This window comes from Syngnathus floridae, chromosome 15, assembly GCF_059516105.1.
Source record: "Syngnathus floridae isolate MCC-2025c chromosome 15, RoL_Sflo_1.0, whole genome shotgun sequence".
NCBI classification, from domain to species: Eukaryota; Metazoa; Chordata; class Actinopteri; order Syngnathiformes; family Syngnathidae; genus Syngnathus; species Syngnathus floridae.
In genome coordinates, this window is record NC_142427.1 from 7,454,611 (window position 1) to 7,472,156 (window position 17,546).

The 17,546-nt window shown below is 44.6% G+C and overlaps 3 protein-coding genes across 6 annotated transcripts; 2 read left to right on the plus strand and 1 right to left on the minus strand.

Annotated features, from left to right (window-relative positions):
- Positions 1-223: 223 nt before the first annotated feature.
- LOC148386231 (uncharacterized) lies at positions 224-1,883 on the minus strand. 3 transcript variants are annotated; one of them, XM_088399080.1, is made up of 5 exons: positions 1,789-1,808; positions 1,587-1,614; positions 1,415-1,514; positions 637-978; positions 224-447 (listed from the first exon to the last, which is right to left on the minus strand). In XM_088399080.1, the coding sequence occupies exons 3-5, from the start codon at positions 1,458-1,460 to the stop codon at positions 404-406; spliced, it is 432 nt and encodes a 143-aa protein (XP_088255206.1). In that variant the 5' UTR covers positions 1,461-1,514; positions 1,587-1,614; positions 1,789-1,808; the 3' UTR covers positions 224-403. The 3 variants fall into 3 exon arrangements, with proteins under 3 accessions (XP_088255206.1, XP_088255205.1, XP_088255207.1); XM_088399079.1 differs by lacking the exon at positions 1,587-1,614 and having other exon boundaries at positions 1,789-1,883; XM_088399081.1 differs by lacking the exon at positions 1,587-1,614 and having other exon boundaries at positions 1,415-1,500; positions 1,789-1,831.
- Positions 1,884-3,114: 1,231 nt separating this feature from the next.
- Positions 3,115-12,206, plus strand: LOC148386232 (ceramide synthase-like). Its single transcript, XM_088399093.1, has 5 exons — positions 3,115-3,504; positions 5,321-5,407; positions 6,390-6,609; positions 8,385-8,480; positions 8,635-12,206. Exons 1-5 carry the CDS (start codon positions 3,383-3,385, stop codon positions 8,917-8,919), a joined length of 810 nt encoding a protein of 269 aa, XP_088255219.1. The 5' UTR covers positions 3,115-3,382; the 3' UTR covers positions 8,920-12,206.
- Positions 12,207-13,094: 888 nt separating this feature from the next.
- On the plus strand, positions 13,095-17,425 carry LOC148386233 (smoothelin-like protein 2). Of its 2 annotated transcripts, none has more exons than XM_088398712.1 (14): positions 13,095-13,231; positions 13,333-13,399; positions 13,462-13,974; positions 15,143-15,203; positions 15,279-15,332; positions 15,398-15,520; positions 15,626-15,760; positions 15,835-15,963; positions 16,017-16,079; positions 16,191-16,248; positions 16,325-16,447; positions 16,535-16,649; positions 16,779-16,930; positions 17,031-17,425. In XM_088398712.1, exons 3-14 carry the CDS (start codon positions 13,549-13,551, stop codon positions 17,155-17,157), a joined length of 1,566 nt encoding a protein of 521 aa, XP_088254838.1. In that variant the 5' UTR covers positions 13,095-13,231; positions 13,333-13,399; positions 13,462-13,548; the 3' UTR covers positions 17,158-17,425. The 2 variants fall into 2 exon arrangements, with proteins under 2 accessions (XP_088254838.1, XP_088254839.1); XM_088398713.1 differs by having other exon boundaries at positions 13,543-13,974.
- The last annotated feature ends 121 nt before the right edge of the window (positions 17,426-17,546 follow it).

Consider the following 17,546-nt stretch of genomic DNA (forward strand, 5'->3'; position numbering starts at 1 on the left):
TTTGACGGAGGGTAAAGTCCATCTCCACCCAACCAACACACGAGTGACGAAGGCTCGCCTCATCTAATGGTCTTATATTGCACTTACCGATTTTAATAAGGTTTCGATATGTGTGTTCTATGTCTTTATAGGAAAGATTTTATAGTATGTACAGCTGGACTTTAGCCTGCTAACTCAAATTTGTGATGGTAGCCAAAATGTCATGCTTAATAATGAGGCAAACACGAGTTTAAGGAATATTTATTTTTTTAAAAACACAGTCGTGCACAAGTAGCCCTTTTAATTCGAATGTACAAGTGTAAATAAATGTCCTGAATACATCCTGTATAAATGGAATTCAATTTTTTCTCTCATTAGCAAATAATCAATAGAAAATAAGAAGTGATGTAGCAATCTTAACTTCTCACACTCTCCCAGTGTACTTGAGGACTCCAAAGATACCACCGCCTGAAAGAAGAACATTTATTATCATAGTCTGCTCATAAGTATTGACCTATTAAATATGGCTTTTTTTTTTTTACTTCCTGATGCGCTTCTCTTATCAATCTAAACTTTTTCTGAAATTTGGAAATCCCTTAGCTCAATCACATGTCCTTGAGGAAGCAAAGAAAGCATTTCAGTTCAAACTGGACTCACCGATAGCAGCCACGCCTGCAATAGAACCGATTGTGATGCCTGCGATGGCGCCGTCTGAGAGCCCCTCGGATCCCTCCGGCCCTTTACCCTCAGTGGCGGGGCTAGTCTCTTTTGGTGGCGTAGGTCCGGCCGTTGATGGAGTCGTGCTAGCGCCTGGAACGGGTGTCGTTAAACCTGGACTTGGTGTTGTCGAGCCCGGAGCAGGCGTGCGAGATCCTGGAATGGGTGTTGTCGAGCCCGGAGTAGGCTTGCTAGATCCTGGAAGGGGTGTAGTTGGACCTGGACTGGGTGTAGTTGGTTTCGTTCCAGGAGTAGGTGTGGTCTGCCCTCTGCACAGCATGGCTGTTGACGCAAATTTGTGGAGCAGTTGTAAATTTATTATTTTTTTTCCGCTAAGAGCACAGCTCATTGCAATTATTCATTACTTTCATTTGTTTGGAGAAATAGTGGGAGTACTCATGCATGACTCCTGTGGGACGCCACTCATGTCAGTATCGTGAGTATAGGAAATATGTGAGTGAGGCATTGATCCCACGCATGGCTTAATATATGACTATTATTGAATTCTTGAAAAGGACAAACCCTTTTTTGACAAAACAATCTTGATATTTACAACATGATAAGCGTTGGAATTTTTATGATTTGGCTTGAGGAAATGCTACCAACCTTTGCTCTTGACCTTTCCTTGAAATGGACGTCATTTTTAACATTCTTGAATGTAAAGATTGGTCAATTTCTTTTTTCAGATTTCTAAAGAAATATTTTGGTATTATCGTACCTGTACAGAGGAGGCATAAGGTCAGGGTGAGGAGATCCAATTTCATCCTGTTCAGAGTCTTGGGGGAAAGAAAACCAAGGAGAAGTCTAGAAGAAAAATTCTGTAGGAGAAGAAACGACACCTGAAAAATCTCTTTACAAATTGGTATAATAACCTACAAACAATCACTCACCAGGTAATTCTGAGATATTTACAACCTGCTGTGGAAAATTAAACCCAAATCTTTTAGCATATCCAAAATTTCTTCTGCTAGTCTACGATATTAGTTACAGTTGCAGATTCATCAAAATGATGAAACCCTTGCAATGTAGAAGCCATGTGGGTTCTGGCAAAACCCAGAACCCTAAAGCATCCCCAAGGGAAGGTTAGCTCACCTGAGATTCTTGGTTTTGACACCAGGATGACCATGGTTGCCACTATGCGAGGCTCTTTTTATCAACAGCCACTACCCAGGACTCTCCCCTTATTGTACCGTCATCATGTTACCCAGCCCCCCCCCCTGGATTTTTATGGCTTCCTCATTGCTGCTGTATGTTGGCACAAGATAACTTTTAAGTTTTTTTTAAAAAAAAAAGAAGTAAATGGAAACCATTTTACTGTATCATCTCATCTGAATTTATTTATTTATGTATTTTTTTTGTAAAGATGTCTCATGTGATTTGTGAGGATATAGATGAAAATCTATGCCAACATTGAAGTAAAAATAATAAAGTAAGAAAAATGTGAACTTGAGTCATTTAAGAACTTGTTTGCTTTCCAGGCTGGTCACAGATAAAGCACACAGAGTTTCGTTTTCCAGTAGTACTGATAAACACACTGGTAAGCTCAAGTTGATGGAGGATGGACCTCTTTCCCCATGAACCATAAAAATGTTGGTTTGTTGAAAATGAAACTGATGGGACACGTTTAGCGGACACTTCATTGAGTAGACCGATCGATCTAATGGAAGAGCTGTATCAAAAATAATCGGACACAAAATGAATAAAGTTCACTTTAGCCTTGTTCATCTAACACTTGATGAAAGCCAATAAGAAAGCAATAAAGAAATAAATGTACTGCACTATCTAAGTTTACTGAGAAAGAAGCTGCTATCATAAAAACTGTACAACATATTACCTACCTGGTGATTGCTCAATTTTTAACCCAAAATTGTTATCGTACATCAGGTAGTCATGTTTAAAATTTCCAGTACTTTTTTTTATTTATACTTGGTTGTGTTTTGTTATTTTTTAAATGTCATTTATATAATATGAATGTGAAATTTGTTGATAGTTGTATGTTTTTGGTTTCTATTATTTAATAAGGCCACTTTGCTTATTCCATTTTTAATTGAGATTAATACAATTAAATGTGTCTCAATGCACTCTTAAATGAACACACAAAAACAAAAAGCAATTAAAATCATCATGGAATCTATAATCTATAAACCTGAATATTTTGACTCATTAATTAAGTAGCCACCTTTGGCAGATGTAAAAGCCGAACACACTTGCACATTTTTTATTCACTTGTTTATTTTTTATTTTGTGAATCAGTTGCAGTTAAACTGCCCGAGAAATGACTAGAAATAAGTTATGACTTCAAATTTGCCTTTGTGCTTTCTGTACTTTAGCGCCATCGAGTGGCCATTTGTCAAAATGCCAAATCACTTCACCGGAAATGTACTATACTTTTATTCTGAAACCCCGAGAGGAAGCGTGATGTACTTCCGCCCGTTAACTTCACAGTAGCGGTGCTGCTGCTACTGCGAAGCAAGTAGGAGAACCTCGTCCCGGATGGTGGTGGACTAAAAACTCGCCACCAGCACCACCAGCTCGGGCCAGACGACGGAATGCATCAGCGTGTCATGTGAAGCGTCGTCGAAAAGCAGAAGGGTTTAGTCGAGTCGGGATTTTTATTTTCTAAAGCGACGACCCCAAAACAAACACACAATCCAAAAAACCCGAATCAATATAAAAAAGGGTCAAGATGTTGCAAGTGCTAGCTTGTGGCGCCGTAGTTTTCCCCGGCTTGTTCTTCGCCTTCAGGAAGATCCTGCCTCGAGTGTTCAAAAATTGGAGTGATGCCGACGTGGTGCTCGTTAGCGAAAGGTGAGGGAAAAAAAAACCCTTTCTTATGTTGCTAAGTGTGGAGTGTTTTCTTGCTTCATTCATTGCGGGGTTTATGGTTGTTGTTGTTTTTTGGAAGGGGGGGCCGGTGGGTTTTGGTCTGGTCTGCTCTGGTCGCTGTCCAACGAGCGTTCGTTCTCAGCTAGCTTGTTTCTCCTCCATTGTTTTGTGTTCCAACTCGGTGCTGTTTAGGAACGTTGCCTTTCAAGTCTCGTGACCGTATGCGTTCATCGAAAAAACTAAAGTTATCTCTGTGACGGCTTCTTTGCTTACGTTAAAGACCTGAAAGAGGTAGCCTAGCCCGTGAGTTACGTGGGGTCCCCGGCTGCACCTCACTTATGTAATTCTCATGCAGTACAACTGTTTAAAAAGCTCATAATGGCCAAAGAAAATAATAAATCCACCCATCCGTTTTCTGTACTGCTTGTCTTCTAACAGAGCTCATGTGTTTTCTTTTCAGCATACAAATTCATTTTGTATGGCTCTGAATTAAGTAACCCCCTCCCTCCCTCTCCCTGCTTTAAAGTGGTCATCCAAGTCAATATGAAGCGGATATCTGCAATTGAATCTGAGATTGCCACGATCACGACTTTAAAGAATAATCGTCGAATGACAAGCTCTCATATTGCACACTGGTGCGTGCACTCGAGCGCTCATTGGTCCGCAGTCACCCTGCTTTAATCCTCTTCCGAGCCAAGCCTGGGCTCACTGCTGCTGCTGAGTTAGCTGTGTCCTCCTCCTCCCTGAATAATGCTTCCCTATTTCCACTAATGCTCATCTGACGGGAAAACGCTCTCTCTCGCCGAGCGTTCCCGCCGAGGGCCATGTCACGCTGCTTGTTTTATCGGGCGAGAAACAAAATGTTAACCCTGACGTTCTTGCCCTGGAGTCATTGTGTGCTTTGATGGCCCCAAAGGTTTGACCACTTCCCAAACGGAACAAACCACAAGTGGTTCTGGTTTCATCTTGTGTAATCCTTGGAACACGCAAATGTGGGTCTCCTTGGCATCTCCAGAATACCGCTGGCCTTTACATCTCTGATAGCGCTGTTGTCTAGATTCTTGAACAACCAAAACAAAGAAATCAATATATACATTACATTTGGATGGGACCGTTCATATATAGCGCAATTTCTCATGAACATATTTTTTCCGTTTCCAAAGATTCTGTGTGAAAGTCAGTTATGTGGATTTTCTCGATGGGAATAGCTCGATTGGCTTGATTGTACTCCGATGTACTCTTTGCTTGGCTGCCTTGCCCCCCACACATATTCTGAGTGTGACGGCACGTGAAATAGCAAGCGGCACGCCACGAGTGAACGCCGAGCCGAGGTTTGCGTGGCAGGAAAGAGCGAATTACCCAGCAAGGCGGCGAGGAATTCTTTGCCCTTTTCCTGTTCCCCTCCACTCTCGCTGCTTTGTGGTCATGCTGGCAGGGCAGGGTGGCTGGCGCGCACACAATGAATGGACTGTGCACAAATCTGGTTCTCGTTGAGGGTTAAATGTAAACAAAAGCATGTTAAGTGTTGGTCGACTTGGGATCAGGTTCGAGGTCTTGGTCGTCGGGCCGTCACGTGACCACAGTGGCGGCGCGCCAATACAGATTATTAGCACGGCAGCTTCAGCTCACCAAACGACAAACTGGCCATTGTTTCAACATCTCGCCATAGTTTTTGGAGTCTGTAGCGAAAAGGTGACAATATTGCTAGGAATGTCTCAAATCTCCTTAGCGCGGCTGCTGTAAGACCCTTCAGAATTTGTAGACTCATCACTATCGTGTGTCTTTTTTTCCTCCTCAGGTTGGTGTCGTCCATCCATGCCGTCATGGCAACCACAGCGGGAGTGGTCGTGGTGTCGTCGTGCAGGGGCAACGTCATCGATGACAGGTTGGTTAGTTAGTTGTCGAGTCACGCAACAGCTGCCCGCAACGTGTAACATTAATCGGATTGTTCCGGCTGTCTTTGTGCCAGCTAGCTTGTTTGTAAACTTCATGCTTGGCTTGAAGCAGGCCGGGCCCTGTTTTTTTTTTTTCTTTTTTAGGAAAGTGTGAATGTAAGGTAATGCTAGCCTGGTAATCCTACTGAGTCAGCGGCCAGACCCGGGCAGTCCCAGTTTCAGGCCTCTAATCTCCACAGGCCCCTCCTCTCTCCTGCCCTCCCCTTGTGGGCTTAATTCCTTCACAGCGCTGCTCAGTTCTGCTGTCCTGTGACGCGCACAAGGCCGGTGTGTGTGTGTTGGGGGGGGCTTATCAAACACATGCTCTGCAGTCCGACTACGCTTAATACCCTATCACAATCTGTCGCTGCCTCCGGCCTTGGGCGTAACACTTTACTCCACATCACGACGACCTCAAGAAAAAAAAATAGACCTAAAGGATGATCGTGAAAGATGCATTTGGCTTGAAGATATTGGCAACAGCAGCTTTAGGCTAAGTTGAGCCAAAGCGATAGTGGCGTCGGCTCGGCCAATCGAGTCCTACCGAGCCGCGTTGTTTGTTGTACCTGACCACGCTCGGAATCGCCACCCGATGACCTTAAGAGCTAAAGAACCCCGGCAAAGGTCAGAGGGCAGCGACCCGGCTCTGCCCCTGCGGCTTTACTGTCCGCGTAATTAACCGTGCCCATAGTCAGTCGGCGCTCGTTAGGTCATGGGAGCTGTTTATTATGCCGCCTTATGCGCTTATGTAAGGTTGCCGCGGCAAGGGCACACGCTCCAACCTCGCCGTCAAATGTCAAGTTAGCAGCCAAGCAGCACTCATCCATCCGCAAGCGAGTCCGACTCGTAAAACCGCCGCTGACCTTCCCACAAAGACGTTTTCATTCATATGGAATATGAGGCGAGTGTCCCAAACGCGTTTTCTTTTTCCAGGCACTGGCTAGCCACCCACTTTGTCATCTGGTACGGCGTGCCCTACATGACGTACGACCTCCTGGCCATGTACCTCAGCCACTACCACCGCTTCCGGGTCAAAGGGCACGAGGAGTTCAAGCGCCACTCCCTGACGACGATCAAGGCCTTCGTGCGGCGGGAGTCGCTGCTGGTGCTGCATCACATCGCCCTGCTCACCATCCTGCTGCCGTTCGCGCTGGTGAGCCAAGCGGCCCAATTCTTAACCACATTTTATTTGCGAAACACGGCAGAAATGGATTTGATTCTTGATAAGATTCTTTCGGGGAACAAAAACGCCGCCCTACAATTGTAACGCTCCCGGAGATGGATGCTCTAAGAATGGACAGGAAGTCGCTCCTCCAGAAGAAAAGCGTTGCTATTCAAGTGTGTGAATGCGCTTCCCGCCAAAGAATCAAAGCTCAGGGAAAAAACAAAACACTTGATTGCAAAATGAGCATTGAGTCATTTTGCGGAGGGAAGCGTCGGGCAGATGGAAACATGCTTGCTTGTCGGAGTGCGTAAAGAAGAGCAGAGCGATCGCATTACGCTACATAATTTAGTTGCAGCTGCAATCGTTCTCTCTTAACTCGTCACCCAATTCAAACTGGTCAAACTTGGCATCATTTGAAAAGTGTCAGGTTTGAAACGTCATAGCACGCTCTCAAAAATTCCTTGCCCAGAAAAGGTCTCAGACATTTTTGCTGGACAACATGGCATCTCGCCAGGTTACCCCGAGTTAAGTCACGCGTGCGAGAGATTTACCAATCGTCGCCTGGCTCACCTTAAAAGGAGAGCCATATTAAAATAGGTGAGCGTTTCAGTCTTTTTGTGAGAGTATGAAGCGTGTCACGCATCTTACTGGCTGGCACACAGGTTAACTAGCGTGCTGGGAAAACAAACACACAGATGGCCAGCATCAATCCGCAAATATCCTTTTCTTCTCCAAGACCGCAGGCAAACTAGCTCATAATTAAAGGCGCCGTATGAATTTCACCCGTCTTCGAAGGCCACGGTTGGACTACTTCTGCCTGGGGGGGGAGGGTGAGGTAGTCCACCCAGGTAGCTGCGGCGTTAAGTTCCCGGCAGTCTTTTCATGGGCAGATGACAGAGTAAGCTCATCTTTTATTCATCTGCAGTGAGCTAGCTAGCTGACTAGCTTTTGTCCCTTGTCTCCGTCTCGTCAGATGGCGTCGCTAACCACGGTGGTCAATATTTGAAAAGCGTCTCATGCTTGAGCCATATGGGGGGCTTTATTCAATTCAGTGTTCAGTGTCACTGCTTCAATTGCTTGCGCTGTTCTCCAGACAAGAGGCCAAGCGTGCTCGCTTCAAGAGCGGCGGCACAAAACAAACAATAGAAAGCGACATATATCGCAAGCAGCAACCACCTCCAGAATAATCACTGTTCAGGAGCCCTCGGGTTAATAAATGGATGATCAAGGACCCATTCAGAGTTTTAGGAACAGTTAAAGTGAAGTTAGACAATTAGCAGAGGAACACATGCTAATGTTTCAGGGCACAACAGCAAAAAAAACAAACATGTGTTTGTTGTCCGACTTATAGTACAGCTAATTACGTCTAAGCAGTCTGTCCGCATAAAAGCCAGATTGGTTTTCCCGGTATGAAGTCTTGGATGGCGTCCTAATGGCGCGAGAAAGCTTATAAACCCGAGGAAGTACGACCGTCGTTAGAAAGCGAGCCGTCTTAATGGAGCCCAGATTTATTCGCTGGGATGTTGTGTTAAAGGCTTCAATGGAAAAGAGATGTTAGATGCCATGATGTTGTTTTTTATTATTTTCAATCCCGAATCAAGTGTTTCATGAGATATGTACTCAATGCTCCCAGAGCTTGTCCTTGGATGCCAGCTGTGTTTATTTTCCACCAACCAAGCTTATGTTTGCTTTTCCTGACCGGCGTGTGATGCCCCCCCTTGCGTCCCTCCTTCCACTTCTCTACTTTTCTTTCCATTCCTCAGTTCTTCCGTAAGGACCAGGGAGATTTCTTCATCGGCTGCTTGTTTCTAACCGAGCTCAGCACGCCCTTTGTCTCCCTGGGCAAGATATTAATTCAGGTGAGGCGGCACGGGCACACCATCTTTTGTCTGCTTTATCTTCTACAAAAGTTTGGATCATGTGGACGGTTGAGTCTGGCTAATATCTTAGCAAGACTATGAACACGTCCTAATTTGAAGTGGGAACAAATGTACTCTCCTCTCCTCCCTCCAGCTGGGCCTGCAGGAGGGCTGGCTGCACAAATACAACGGCGGCATGGTGCTGCTCACCTTCTTCGCGTGCCGCATCGCACTCTTCCCTTACATGTACTGGGCTTACGGGCGCCACTACGGCATCCCGCTCTACGCTGTGCCCTTCCACCTGTCACTGGCCTCCAACCTGGGCAACTCCTGCATCTTGGCGCCGCAGGTCTACTGGTTCGTCCTGCTTTGCCGAAAGGGCTACCGGCTGTACCAGCGCAGTCGGCAGCCGCCCTCGCCCTCGGTTAAGAAGCAGTGATCTCCGGCCAGCGTCGACACGCATTCTTAACACAACTACTGTACTTCTCCTATCTGAGCGCCCACCATTGTACTGTAGCCCAGGAAGACCGGCGGCGTCTAACCCCACCTTGCACAATTTCACCCTTCAAGTTTGGAATCTGCTGCGTACAGCGGACCTCTCTCTCTTTCTCTCAAGCAACTACTACTGATCTTTGGCATTTCAAGCCTGGTCCAGCCGGCTGTGGAGCAAACGCGTGATGGACACAATCTTTATCCATTTGCAGTGAAGGTCTGTTACAGTGCGAACATGCGGACGCTACGACAGGTATTTATTTGTATCGTTTTCTTTGGAAAGAGTGGCGACTCTGTCGTCGTCTTCCCGCCGACTCACTTTATCAATCTGTGCATCAGTCGTTAGTTTCGTTACCAATTGGATTTCCAAAAAAGAAAAAGTGACTCATTTGGGGTTTTTTGGGAGGTTAATCAAAGTTGCACAAAATACTAGAAAAGCTACAGATTGTGGGCTCAGATCAAAAATAAGACATACAGCAGAAAATGAATGATATATAAAAACTCAAGTCGTATCGAAAATGTATGGAAGATACATTAGCTTGTCCAATACGCAATAGTTGAAACAGGATTGCAGGTAATTTGCATTTCTTTCCTCTAAAAATACATAGATCTGAGCCTAAAATTCAAATTTTGAAAAATCTGTAAATGGATTTTCTAGTTGAATCCAGAGAAGACTAATTATAAACAGATTTTAATCGCACAGACAAGAGAAGGGTTTCTTTGAAATGTGATAAGCAGTATTAAGCGAAGATGACTCAATGCTAGCATCCAGGGTATATACAGTATTAGCACTGTATGCTAGGCGTTTCTGTCATCCATATATTTAGATGAGGAATAATCGATTTTAACGTGAATGATCCACTGGATAGCTAATATTTAAAAAGTTTTTGCCCTAAGATAAGCCAAGCCGGTGCCTCAGAAGAGCAATAAGGTGAGCTAGTGTTAGCTGGTTAGTGCAAGCCACTGGCAAGACTTTGAGGGCTTTATACACTTTCAGGTTTTTAGAGATTTACATGATCACAAATATATCTTAACCTTTAAACTACTTGACACAAGCAGAATCTATCATCATTAGCCCCTTTTACCCTAAGCCCGCCCTACGTCGCTGTTCTGGAATTGGGGGGGGGGGGCGATGAAGCCGACTCAGCAATATTTCAATCGGAGCCCTAACAGAGCAATATCCTGCCGGGTTGTGCAGAAAAGGCACATTCTGTTTTGACTCCGATGCGGGTTATCAGCGACTCGTAGCTACCGCTAATCATATCGTAGATTACAACTTTTATTTTCAGAATGCTGCACTGTTTGATAGTTACACGACCAATTCGCTTGGATTCTGTCGTATACTGTAAAAGCTTTATAGATGACAAACTGACTCAATGCATTAACGGGCTCTGTATTAAACCCCCCCCCCCCCCCTTCAGAAAGCTAGAATCTATGCAAAACAATGTTAACGACGCATGTTTACAAGACCAATGTCAAGTTCATTTGATTTAAGTCTTGCCCTGGTTTGTATCGTTTAGCAATTTGTTGACGGCATTTCCGGTCCTTTTACCACGTTGCATTCCAGGCGAAATATTGCTCTTATTAGTTATTGAATGCCGGCGGCGAAATCTCGACGCAGATTTGCCGTCGAGTAGCCTTATTTGCCGTAATTTCGATATTTGTTTTGAACAAAGATAATCGCCGATCTTGAGTTTTTCCATACAGCCTTTCGGCAAAGCTTGTCGAAAAGGCCCTCAATCTTTTATTTATGCAACATAATACAGATATTTGTATACATTAGTCCAAGCGCTGACTTTAAATCACAAATCTGAATAGTGTAACACATATTAATCCTTTCTTGTCGATCGTCTTAAGTTGACCTATCTGCTCAGGGTTTGAAGAAGATAACTTCGGAAGTTGATAGTGTATCATGCCACTGTGACAACACAGATGGGAAACTATCATCACACAGTCTTCTACTTCTTCCTAAAGTCATTCTACTGGTTGGCAAACCAAAGACTGTTGGGCACTTTAGTTCATCCTAGCATGGTAGTAATGTGGAGAACATGCTTATATTTATAGCAATTGTAGCTTTTGTGTAATATCAGTAAACCATCTCTTCAAAAGGCTGCTAACAATACATACAGGTGTTTGGTTGTTTTGTTTTTTTTCCACCCCTGGATCCTCCCATTTATGTCAAAATGAACATGAAAAATGATGTCATTGGCTTTAGGGCAGCTACAGGGCGGCGTGATAGGTGTTAGCATTAATGAAAATATTCAATAACCTTCAGTAGTGACAAGCTAATTACAAATAAATCACGGTTAGCTGATGCTAGACCAGCTAACGCGGGGGCCTATGCTGTGTTGTCAACTATCGACTGATGCTAACATCCTGATTCTGGGGATTGTGATTGTCAAGCCCTTCCATTTTGTCAACTATCACCTCAGCGCTCGTTCTTCCATTTTAGTCGCCTGCGCGCTAAAATGTTTGCATTGAGTATCTGAGTTTCATGCATTTTAACAATGCAACGGCATTACTGTTTTATGATATGATGTGCATGCAGATGTTCTGAGAAAAATGCACAACTATCGGAGCTGTAATGTGAGGAAAGGGGGATCCGCAGACAGCGAGCCAAAATTGGTTCCCGGTGCCTTGTGAAAAAAAGGAATGAAGTCGGTAGGCGGCATTTACAGGTTGTTGCTTTGTGTTTATCATCACCAGCATATCCTGGATTATGCATACACTTGGCAATCATTTCAATAGCATATTTTAAAAATATGTGGAATTAACTTTTGACACCTGACCCCGGTTAATTTATTGACATTTAAGCTACAATTTTAGGATTTTTGATCTATTTGGTGTTTAATTTAATTGATGGAAATGATATACTTACTCAATTTATCAAAGTCTTACATTTGGTTGCTGTGCTCCTGTTGTTTTGACTATTTGTAGCGTTCTCAGAATTAACTTTGTTTCCCACACACACTCGGGGTCAGTGAACGCACCGCCGGCACAAACTTTTTATCACTTCCTGCCCCGACGACCCCCTGCTTTATTTTTGATTGCGTTCTAATATTTTCTTTAATTTTCACTGGTCAATGGAAAACTTTGACCTTTTTTGTAGCTTGATATTTTTGGGGACTGGATTGCATTATGAGAAAATGTGAGAAAAAAACAAATGTGAGAGATACCGTTTCAACTTGGGCACCCCTTTAAAAAAATCAATAAATTGATTTGATAGTCTTTTGACCATGTGTGTGCCTCATTTTGTCATTCGACATCAATCATGAAATTATATATTTAAAAAAAAGTTAAGGACGCTCGTCACTTGAAACGAACGATTCTTCACATATTCTGACGTTTTGTTCATGTTGTAGTTTGACATCCCCGCCACTAAGGGACACTGTTGATTCAAACTGAAGCCGTGGAGCATCGTAAATGGGATACACGTTAGTGATGTGCATTCCAGTTCTTTTAAGTGAACTGAATCTCGGATACTTTTTCAAGTTTTAACAGGTTTTAATGATTATTAAAATAATAATAATAATAATAAAAGTACATTTCAAACCAGCAATCTAATTTGAAATTGCAATAGATATATTGGATAACAATATTTAGGCGTATATATGCATACACGTTATTTAAAAACTACTATAAGTGTTATAAAATCAAGATTACCCAAAGACGAGGTGGCACCAGCTTCAATGGGCATTACTGTCACCTACTGATTGAAGTCATATGAACTGACAAAAGGACGAATCATTTTAGGAAGTGATTCGTTCACTCTCGTTCACTGAAAAGATTCGTTCTTTTGAACGAGTCGTTCACTCACGAGCCAACACTAATGCACGTCCCATTTAACATATTCATCAATACACCTAACTTTATTTTGGACAATTGTATGCTTCGGGCAAGGCCTTTTTTCTTCCCAGTCCTTTAAACAAGATCCAGGAATCCATATGAACTACAATAGAGATGGTGAGCAATCATCAAGCACCAAAGAAATTCTCATATGTTCACATTTTTCACCTTGTGTTTAAAAAATTGTAATCATCTAGTGTCTTATCACCAGTTGCTAATAGTACCCCCACACAAATAATACAAGCCCCTCCTAACAACTACCCCCCCCCCCCCCCCCCCCTTAACGTCCCAAAATACATAGCCAAACCTGTTGCGCTCAAGCACAGATGGCACAAGTGTCTGGCGGAACTGAGAGAAAGACTCACTAGCAGAGCCTGGAAGAGGATGGGACAACAACCAGATTCTTTCCGAAGGTTTGTTAATATCATACCCGGTTGCAAACCTGATTTGATTGCCAGACCTTGTCGTCGCCCTCCCGGTGACACTTATTTATCTGCACCTTTCTCCATTACAGAGACGGAAGATCAAGTTAGAGGAGAAAGAGAGGACTTATTTTGAGAGACGTCCAGGGTCCTTAATGGGTAAGGACTCCTTGTGATCTTTCTAAAGTGTCCTTGCTGGATTATTATTATGGACACTGCAGGTATCTGTTGAGAATTTCCATTGGAGAAGAAAAGAACATCAAGAGAACTCTTGTTTCTGGACTCCAACCCGATACTACTAGACAGCCATGGACCAAGGCGCAAAGGGTGCCGAGGAGAAAATGGTCAGCAAGGCCCTGGATGAATTCAATGCTACCTTGCAGGCGGCCGTAAAGGAAGTCCACATGGACGTGAGTGCGTTCAAACAGCGCATGGAACGGCGCATTGAGGAGATGAGCGCCTCCAGCGGGCCCATGGCCGAGGCGGTGGGCAGGCTTCAGGAGGAAAACCTGCAGCTCCGCTCCAAACTAGAGGCCCTCAGCCGCCTGGTAGAGTCTCTCGCTGGGGTGCAAATTGACAAAAACTCCCCCACCAATGCGAAGAAGAAAGACCAAGGTTTGGGAAATGGGCTCGTGGAGGAGGAGATGCGCCATGGGAACCAGGGAGGCCAGAGGGGCCAGGTGGCTCTGGCTACATCTGGAACCCTACCACCATGGAGAGCAAAGGAACTTAATGTAAGTATTCAAAGGTAATCCCGCTCACCCAATTGAAACCAGGTCCAGTGGTGTAGAACAATTTAGTACGACTGGGAGGACGTGAAACGTCACCTCTTTGAAGTTGTCATTCTTCTCATCAGTAATATCATTTCACGCGATTATATCCTGACACTCTTCCCTACCACCGCTTGCGCCCGATTTATTATCGCCGCCAAAAGGTCAGGGCTATTTTTGGTTCCACGCTTTGCAGTCCAGAGCGTCCTGGTCGGGCTGGGCATGTGCTCCGTATCGGTTTCCCCTGTATTCCTTCCCAAACGCCGTCCGTGCGTATGAGACGCATAAAGAGGGCACACTGGCGTTTATGCGCTTCCAAGAAGTTCACAGAGGTGGACCGGGCTCGGGTTTTAAATGGATTACAGATGTCAGAGTGTGATATCCTACTGAGGCTAGCGCCAAGCCCACACATCAACCAGGCGCTAATCTCCCATCCCGGTGGCGAGTTGACAGATTGGGGGTCTGCTTATGACATCTGCCAGAAAGCAAAAAAAGGGGAGCAGGCTGAGGGGGATGCAAATAAAGGCCGCGTTTCAGGGTGACATACTTAGGCGCTTGCTCCCTGCTGATTTTGCAAAGCATCCATTTAGGGCTATATCGGGACGCATGGACAGAAAGGAAACTCTTGCAAACGGGGCCGATTACCACATCGAAAATAGTCTCTCGTTTTTGCATGGCCTCAGCTGTCAGCTCGGAAAATCTTTCAGCTGCATTCAATATGCTCAGTATGAGCCAAAAAAAATCTAATTTTGATGTAGTAACAACAAAAAGAAAATCAAAATCTTTTCAGTGGTTTCTTCCTTGAACCGTGTCAGATAACAACATGAACTATGACGGACGTCCGGTGGGCTTCATTGCTGTCATCTCTGAGTTTATTTTTGCACAAGTGGTTTTAAAATGCCACGGTGGTCCACAATGACAGGGGATACACCCCGGAACGTAAACAGTCAACAATAGTCGCCTCGTCGCGTTGCTAAGGCCTGCACGCAAATAGACAGCACGACAGCTGCAAAACGATCATCACACAGGCGGGCAGGTTGCTTGCTTGTAAAATCGATTGCCATCATGAATTTCATAGCCTTGTGTGGAAACAAAATCCAAATTTGGGATGTTATGTTGTCTCCCAAAATAGGGAATGGGGGCCTCGGCAGAGAAGCACGTTGGTTCCGCGGAACTACAGAACAGGAAGCAAGGTGAGCACCCTCCCTCTTTTTTTTTTTTTAATCCATAGTCACATTAACATCCTCAACTTTGCTTATCATTTTTAGAATGTGTGGCCCAGTCCCACGTGTCTGTCACTTCCAGAACCAGTGTCATGTCAGGTGAGTTCCCACTCCCACCACTTTGAAGATATTTGTTGATTAAATCCATCTTTGGATGCATCCAGTCCAGGAAAACTTTGACAGCCCTACCGAACCTCATCTTCCCATCAGCGCAGTGACTCGAGTCAGCTCTGAAGCTCCGGTCGTGCTTAAAACCACGACAGAAACCACAGTCAAAAGTAGAAGTAGTGAGTTTGATTTTCTTCACTCCTACTGCTCCAAATCGTTTCGAACGATCAATGTTCACAACTAAAGTCAAAATGAAATGACGCCATTTGTATTTCCTCTGTAAGGTGGCACAAAGGAGATTGCATCCCATCTTCCTCTCACAGCTGTGAGCAGAAGCAACCCCGACACATCTCCTGCACCCAAAAGTGTTCAGACTTCATCTTTGTCCCAAAAAGCAGGAGAGTATCCATTTCGACGCGGTGAGTGGTCCATACCAAAACACTATCCCGTATGAGTTGTTGGTTTTCTTTCTGATTAGATCTCCTATGATTAGATGTGAGCGAGGTCAAGTCCCAATCGAGTTTCTCCACCTCGGTTCAAAGCGGCGTAGAATCGCCACCCATTTCTTCAGCCATTGCATCCCAGGAACCTGTGAAACCTGGGGAATACCCCTTCAAGAGAGGTAGCTCCCAGCCCATCTTCAAAGAAGGCCTCCTCTCACGTTTTGCTTTGCAGCTCCAGTTCTCAAGACGCCAAGTCCGAGTCTGAAGAGAAGTGTCAGCTTTCCTCAACCGGCAGGTAAAAAGCGGGCAGGCAATCCCATCCTCATCATCTGGATCTCTCTTTTGTATCTACTGCTTTTGGATTTGATTGTTCCTGAACAGTAAATACTTTTTTTTCCCTCTTTAGAAAAGTTACTTCCCTCCAAATCAATTATAAAACCAGGTTGCGCACCAAGTTTCGAAAAGTAAGTTGACTGATGTCAATTTCCTCTGCTGCTGTTTGTATCTCCAGTCGACGTGGTTGTTTTTCATTCTCTCCAGGAAAGCCAATTCCCCTCCAGTGGAGGCGAAGCAAGATGTGAGCAAGTCCAACACGCTTCCCCGTGCTGGCGGAGCGCAAGCCAAACGCGCCCTCTTCGAGAGGATGAACTCCGAGCCCATCAAGTTTGTAACATTGACGACATATAGCTAGCTGGTGATGGTTGTCTGTGATTTTTATGACACCAGGGTATTTGCATTTTGATCGGATAGGCCCAAGGATTCCAAGCCTAAGCTGAAGCGTTCCCAGAGCTTTGGTCCCTCCAGCGCCAGCGGTATCAAGCAGATCCTGTTGGAGTGGTGCCGCTCAAAAACCATCGGCTACAAGGTACAAAAATCGGGATGCTCCGTTGAGATGGTTCTGATTTAATTCCCCGATTTCACAAAACACTCACACAAAAGTCAGTAATTGTAATTCATCTTTGGAAACTCTTGCAAATAAATGTTCATCGTGCAGAACATCGACATCCAGAACTTCTCCTCGAGCTGGTGCGACGGCATGGCCTTCTGCGCCCTGGTCCATTCCTTTTTCCCGCTGGAGTTCGAATACAACACGCTGAACCCCGCCAACCGCAAGCAAAACCTGCAGCTGGCTTTCACCACAGCAGAGTAAGTTATTTCATCATCTTGGTTTGGATGTAGGAACACGGCTGGCACTATTCCAACCAATTCCTGGTCTTTATTGACTCAACCACCATTGACCTCTCAGAACCCAGGCCGACTGTCTCCGTCTGATCGAGGTGGACGACATGCTGGAGATGGGCGACAAACCGGACCCCATGTGTGTGTTCACCTACGTCCAATCCCTTTACAACCACCTGAAGACCTTTGAGTAACTCTGTATCAGAGAAGACTGCAAAGACACACATTGCTGTTGCCATATAATCATAACGAAGAATAAGGAAATACGCAAGTGTTCACGTTTGGTAGGTCTCATATGCTGTTGCGGTGTTTACAAAAGGGACTTTTGAAGCTAAGGCCCGCTATTTAACAATACAATTGTCACAACTGCTGATGCGGATGTGCAAATCCAACATGGACATGCTCTAGAATAGCATGAGATGCATTTTGCAGTGTGTCAAAATAAAGCTATTTTCAGTTTTCCATTCTAGATTTTTTTTTTTTTATCCATCTATCCATTTTCTATTGCGCTTAATGTTACAGTCACGGAATCACGAGAGCCTATCTAGGGAAGATCGCAGCTGAGATTCAAACCCAGAGCTTC